Source organism: Aplysia californica, unplaced genomic scaffold (assembly GCF_000002075.1).
Source record: "Aplysia californica isolate F4 #8 unplaced genomic scaffold, AplCal3.0 scaffold00960, whole genome shotgun sequence".
NCBI lineage: Eukaryota > Metazoa > Mollusca > Gastropoda > Aplysiida > Aplysiidae > Aplysia > Aplysia californica.
In genome coordinates, this window is record NW_004798230.1 from 96,084 (window position 1) to 103,461 (window position 7,378).

Here is a 7,378-nt window from a genome sequence, read left to right on the forward strand (position 1 = left end):
ATGCCCCACATTTCTCTTCACCCAAAAACTTGTTTTTTTTTTAATGAGTCAGCAAATACAGAGTTCTTGTCCTTGATACTTAACCTGTCAATCTCAACACATCTTTTTTTTTTTTTGGTAAGTGTTTTAAGGCGCTCGCAACTGCATAAGGTCATATGAGCGCACAGGACACATCGAACATTTTCAGTTGGTAGGAAATCTTGAATTTTGCGCGGGTGGCGGCCAAAGCTATCGATTTTGGGCCACAAAGGGATCTTTAATGTGCACAACTTGTACACGGAACCTCCGAGATTTTTCGCCCTTGTCCGAGAAGGCAAGGTGTAGACCTCACCTACCATAAGATCAGGGGTGTGGCAGAAAGACAGCAGAAAGAAGGAACAAAGGAGTAGCAGTAGAAAGGCGTCAGAAAGAGTCAGGAGCCCAGAGGAGGGGGCAAAGGAGGTGAGGGGGTGGGGGCAGAAAGTGGAGACGAAAGCAGACGACAGAACATTGTTAGAGAGCAGGAAAGGATGGGAAATGAGAAAATTTTAGAGAAGAAAATTTTCCGTCACTATTGGGATTCGAACCCAGGACCTATTAAATGAGAGGAGAACCTCTTAACGTATTCAAGATAGATGGGGGTATTTTTTTTTCCCTACAAGCAAGACAAATCAACAACAAGTTTTTAGATGATACCCAGAACTCCATACATATTTATATGCCCAAAAACCAACTAGCGCCCGATTCCAGCACGTCGTGAGACCTCTCTACCCCAGAATTACAAAGTTGTATCTGCTCAGAGCCTAGTTTGGAGAAATTTGACGGTAAAAATGTTGAGTTTCACAACATGTCAAGCCTTTTCGAAGGCAATTCTTTGAATATCTTGATAACAACTCCAGATAATCTTATGATTTTGATGGAGCAGAGAGAACATTTAATTTCTGGCCTGATGGTCTTAGTCTTAGTACAACTAAGAATGGCCAAAAATATCAGAAAATTTTTTGTAATTCTGAAGTAACGACATATATTATACCTGTGCCTGTACTTGGTTCTCTGTTGTGTGGTCATCGGAACCAGCACTTTTTTCAAGTCGTGCCAGTTCCCCATGAACCTGAAAAAAGAAACACGTCTGATGAAACTATCCTTTCATAAATGGAGTTCATGTAGAAATTTTATCAAACCTGATAATTATTTCTTTTCAAAATGGGGGAGGGTGCGGGGCGTCATGGAACAATTCAATGCATTTGCTCAATTTGAAAAAGTAACTGCTCAACATTTCACTCATTCAAAAAAAATAAATGTTCTCCAAAAAGTGTAGGCCTACTGTCTGACAGAACGGTAAAATAATCAATAATCTCAATTCTGTAAAAACCTTATCAATAAAATTGGATGAGGCCCATAAGCAACACACATTAATATATATATTATATTATTATATGTTACCCTCAATGATTAAACAACTGTCAGCTCTTTGCAAGTCAGTATGTGGGGTGATAGGCATTCCTTAACAACTAATAACCAAGACCCATCATCAAAAAAGTTTACATCAAGTTTTCAGGAGAAATATTTTTTTTAAAAATAAGTTGCTTGAAACTTGTCTCAACAAACTCTTACGGAATAGGCTACCCAGGGCGCTACGTCAACAATCAAATCCAGTCAAATTGAAGAGGGCCAGCCAGATTTATTGTGTATGACTATAAAAATAAATAGGGCCTACCAAACATGTAGGCGTACTTGAACTGAGCATGAGACAGGCGTGCAGACGAAAGTTTTAATATAATACCAGAATTTCAAGCACAACTGTAATACTAATACTAATTATTAAGGCCACCTTTATTCTCACCCCGGGTGAGAATAACTCGGGTGAGAATAACTCATATGTCTCGCTATTCTCATCCCCCCCCCCCCCTCCTCTGGTGAGAATAGCTCCCACCCCGGTGTGGGCATGAGGCAAGGACCACCCCCCACCCCCCGACCCTTCGCAGGCTGATAAAATAACCTAGGCCCTTCGTGGCTTACAGCATGCGGTTGGGAACGAATAACAATAATGTAAAAACATTTTTCGCCTCTCAAGTTAAAAAAAGGCTCACTACCGACACTGAGTGGGATGTGGGACCGGCCGCCGCCGGACCATTCGTTGTTTACACACTTATCTATGGTTGGCCTCTCTGCACACAATCATCAATGCATTATGGTCCAAGGAACAAAGGGCGTGTACGAACGTAACGAGACACAAGCACGAGACCATGCTCTTGCACGACGGATGAAGGGTTGTAAATTATTCAGACCAAATGGAAGAGGGCGTTAAATCATGTTAACTAGTTTAATAATTTTAAGCAATCTAAGCTCTTTTTTTCACTTTCATTTCTTCCTTTATTCTTTCTTTTTTTTTTTTCTTGCCTTTTCTGTCCCCTCTTTTTCGACCTTTGGAGTTTGGAGCCAATTTAAAAGAGCCAGAGAGCCAAATGAAATCGTCCAGGCCAAACGCGATCCAAAAGAGCCAAAATTCTGGGATTTGGCTCCAATTTGACAGCCCTGACTGTGACTAGATCTATGTCTATTCAGACACCAACATGATCCTGCGGAGCATCAGCCCCGGTAACCTCAGCCCTGATCCCTCGTGGGTCATTTCCGGTAAAACAAGGGAGGGGGTGAGAAAAGCGAGACATAGATTTAGATCTAGATTATTCTCACCCAGTAATGCAACGTCCAAAGTCGATTGGGCTTGAGCCTAACCTAAATCTAGATCTAAGTCTATAGTTCTATACTCTGACTATAAGCCTTTTCCTTTGGCCTCCCCAAGCTTTTTTTTTTGGCCACTCTGGGGTTAAAAACCATTGGGTGGACAGGGAAAGGGGAGGAGCCGGGGGGGGGGGGGGGGGGGACTGACGACAGAGGCCTAGATCTAGATCTAGATCTTCTTTGAGTTATGTAAGTTGATAGTTGATGCATGTAATATTGTTCGGTTTGTGGGTACAAACAGATATAGAGAGAGTGAAGAAACGCACGTCTGAAAAGGCTCTTTGGTTTTATTATAGTCTTGTAGTACACTGTAACCGAAAAGTGACTACTGAGTAGAAGAAAGGTACTGTCTAAATCCCGATACGTACCTAACAGTTATAACAGAAGAGTTACGTGTGATGTACATTATTCCACAATGCATAGCAAAATAGCCACTGAATTTCTGAATTTGAGAAGTGGGTGGAGGTCTGCTGGCCTTGAAAAGCATAGGCCATGATAGGCCTACCCAACCTACACATAGATATATCTAGCCTAGATCTAGATCTACTTCTAACACTAGATCTAGAATCTAGGCTCTAGGCCAGGCTGAGTCGAAGTCAGGTGAAAAAAATTTAAAGGTCTTATCGTTAAGTTAAGATATCAAACCTAACAACTGCAAAACATCAAATTTTTATCATGGTAAAATCAGGGCACTTCGTGAGTAGATCTAAGTCAAGTCTTCTTAGCCTTAGGCCTACCTCTTGTAGTAGTTTATTCGTTTGGTGATATAACGTTTCCATGCTGTCAAGACAACAAATATTCAATGCCGGTGTCTTCACTCAAAACGTTATGGAAATCAATCAATCATATGTTATGAGACGGATCCAAAACAGTGTCACACGACGTGTCTTGTTACGTTAGCCGACAGCCGACACCTGGAAGCAAATAGAGGTGGCCAGGCAATCTGTGTTTGGCAAAGTTTCGGTTCACACAAACGCGATCAGTCCGAGGAACTTGTGGGCATCATGTTTTCGACTTTTTTTCCAGTTTATTTTTTAATCACAGATAAACATCGGTTGACTTTTTAAATTTTTTAGAGGTGTTTAGTTTGAAAGGTCTATTGGTATCATTTACTGATCTAATCACCCTAAAATACAGACTCAAATATAAATGAAACCACACCTTCACGCAGAATAAAGGGCGAATTGGCATTAAGTTTTCTTTTAATAGAAAACGGAAATTCTCCTTTTCCGCTTTCGTTATTGAGTTCGACCAGTCGACCTACCAAATACAGTAATTATAGCCCAATCTTTTATGGCCCATGAAAAATACCTGTAAATCACGGGTTGTTCACTTCTGTCTGAACGCGCTTAAAACTAGATAAAAATGAAATCGCTCTTTTTAATCTGCTCAAGTCGTTGCATGCTGGACTAAAAGTTGGATGACCGACAGAATCTAGAAGCTCGTTCATAGAAGTCACTACCAAAAAATAAGGTTTCGACGTTTTGGTTGGGGTTGTTTGTTTTTTGTTGTTGTTCTTTTCTTTAACATTGAAAAGCTGACATATTTTCTTCATCCTACACTCAGCCTCAGAAACAAGGTCAAGCTACACACACCAGCGAGCCAGCTGACTAGGGCCTCAGCACTTGCCGCATCGCACACACCCTCACTGTGCGTGCGCCGTGCCGCGCGAGATGTGTGCGGTCACCAGCTCCACGCTACGCACCGCCCCGCGCACACACGGTGCTCCGATGTGCTGCCTGCCGCCGTTTGTTAGCCTAGAAGAAGAACTATCGCCAGCTTCAGGCTGACAACTTGAGAACGTCGAATCAAAATCAAAGATCAAAGACTAACTCTAACAATACTATCTAGAGTTGATCTAAACCCAGACGGTTCATTTCATGTGGTGTTTAAAGTAAGACTAGTGCCGTACGTTCTGTTAATCTTTCTTTTTTGATTCGCTTTACTCTAGTAAGTGATACAGTGTGAATTTGAGTACGGTAAAAATAATAATAAGCTGCTACCGTACATCTCTAGCTTTTTCTCGTCTTGTTTTCAAGATGGCGTCTTCCAGGGGAAAACGTGTAGCGAGCAGTGAGGTTTTAGATCGCTATTTTGCTGACGGTTCTGGTGACGAAGGGGATTTTGACGACGCTGGTGGGGACTTGGATGATCATTACAATGATTCTGATATATTTGATGATGATGATGATGATGATGATTCCTTTGTTGAGAATTTGGAGGCAGGCATCAATGAGTCAAGTAAGTCTGCGTCGTCTTCGAGTCTGTCTGTTTCTGGTTCCGGAGCAAACAGAACTAACGATGACGTGATTTCCGGTCGTGGTGATTCTTGTAGCGTGAAGACAGAGGCATGTGCGTGTACGGTGAAGACAGAGGAAACGGAATGGGGAATAAAAACAGAGGATGGTGAGTGCAGTGTGAGCACGGTTCCAGAAATTGGATTGTCTGATGATGAAGAAATGAGTGATGATGATTTCGTCGAACCTGACGAGTATGTTTACCGACAAGACGACACAGATAGCCAGATGGATCTGACTTCACACCAAGACCAAGCGTCTCATTCTGACTCGGACAGCGAAGATCAAGATGAGGACTGGGTTCACGACACACAGAACTTTCCCAAAGTTCCTCCATTTTCTGGTCAGCCTGGACTCAAAATAAATCTCTCCGACGACTCAACAGCGCGAGAGGTTTACAAGCTGATAATAACAGATGATGTCATCAACAAATGGACGGTGGAAACAAACAGGTATGCCCGCGAGACCATTGGCTTGAAAAAAAAAGCAGCCGCCAACCTGTCAGACAGAAGCAGGTTCAAGTCGTGGAAGCCAGTGACGTCACAAGAAATGCGTCGTTTCCTGGCCGTCTGCCTGCACATGGGCTTGGTGCACAAACCAACGCTCAACCACTACTGGTCGCTTCACCCAGCTCTGCACAGCTCTTTCTGTGCCAAGGTCATGTCCCGGGAACGGTTTCTGTCCATCCTGGCATTTCTCCACGTCTCCAACAATGCCGACTACATCCCGTATGGAGAAAAGAACCACGACCCTATACACAAAATCCGACCGTTTGTGGAGCACCTGAACCACACGTTCATGTCCCTGTATGAGCCTCATAGAGAACTCTGTCTCTCAGAGTCTGTGTGCCCCTTCAAAGGACGGTCAAGATTTAAAGTGTTCATGAAGAACAAGCCGGCCAAATGGGGGTTCAAGTTGATCCAAGTGTGCGAGAGTAAGAGCGGATACGTGCAGCGCTTTGAGATGTACTGTGCTGACAAGCGAGTGAGCAACAAGCCAGTTGAAGTCGTGGACAGACTTCTGGAGCCGCTCAAGGACAAAGGACACCATCTCTATCTGGACAAGGCCTACTGCTGCCCGCAGCTCTGGGATCGTCTACACCGGCGCCGCACCATGATGTGTGGGGCGTGCAGGAAGAGCTGTGCTGGGATGCCGGCCGCGTGGTTCCAACACAGGCAGAGTCCGGGGCAGCTGGACTACAGGAGGAAGGGTCAGTTGGTGGTCACCAGGTGGACGGACAGGCGAGAGGTGGTCACGCTGTCCACCATACACCTCCCCCAGCTGCAGGGAACGCACGGAAGGTTTGGAGCCAAGGACAAGCCGGTAAGTGTCACTGACCACGCCAAGCACACGGCTGGCCTCGCTCGCTCAGACCAGGTCGTCTCCTTCTTCCCCATGAAAAGGAAATCACAAAAGTGGTGGAAAAAACTTTTCTTCCACCTCCTCACCCTGGTCAGCGTCCAGACGGCGATACTGCTGAATAAACACCGCAGGTCAAAGGACAGGAAGGCCCTCACTCTATCGACCGTCGTCAAAGAGATCGTGCTGAGCTTAGTGGATCAGCAGCAGCAGACGCTGGAGACGACAGCGAGCGACACAGCCAGCCTCCCAAATGACCGGCTCAGTGGGAAACATTTCCCCTCGTGGTGCCCACAGACTCCGGGCAGGACCGCCCACTCTCGCCGCGTCTGCAAAGTGTGTATGGTCAAGGCGAGACAGAGCGGGCAAACAGCGGCACAGAGCAAATGCCGACGACGACTCTCGCGGTTCTGGTGTGCCTCCTGTAAAGTGGGACTCTGTCTCGAGGGCTGTTTTGAGGCATTTCACACAAAGGTGGATTTTACAAAGTAAACGTCCGGAATGCACAACATGTAGGCTACATGTATAAATCTACCGGGACTATGGGGAATATTAACAGAATCGTGTGTGTGTGAGGAGAGATGTGTGTGTGTGAGTGTGTGTGTGAGGAGAGATGTGTGTGTGTGTGAGGAGGGGTGTGTGTGTGTGTGTGAGGAGAGATGTGTGTGTGTGTGTGTGTGAGGAGGGATGTGTGTGTGTGTGTGTGAGGAGGGGTGTGTGTGTGTGTGTGTGTGTGTGTGTGTGTGTGTGTGTGTGTGTGTGTGTGTGTGTGTGTGTGTGTGTGTGTGTGAGGAGGGGAGTGGGGCACACATACATGTATGTGTGTGAGGGGAAGGGGGCGCATACAATGTGTGTGCGTGTATGTGTATGGAGGGGGGAGAGAGGAGGGTACACATAACATGTATGTGTGTATGTGTGTGTGTGTGCGCGTGCGTGTATGTGTGTGTGTGTGTGTGGAGAGTGGAGGGAGGGGGGCACACATACATGTATGTGTGTGTGTG

General features: G+C 45.3%; 1 protein-coding gene across 1 annotated transcript; it reads left to right on the forward strand.

The window, feature by feature from the left end:
- Positions 1-4,760: 4,760 nt before the first annotated feature.
- On the forward strand, positions 4,761-6,869 carry LOC101860535 (piggyBac transposable element-derived protein 4). The gene has a single exon (XM_005110885.3). The coding sequence runs from the start codon at positions 4,761-4,763 to the stop codon at positions 6,867-6,869; it is 2,109 nt and encodes a 702-aa protein (XP_005110942.1).
- Positions 6,870-7,378: the final 509 nt, after the last annotated feature.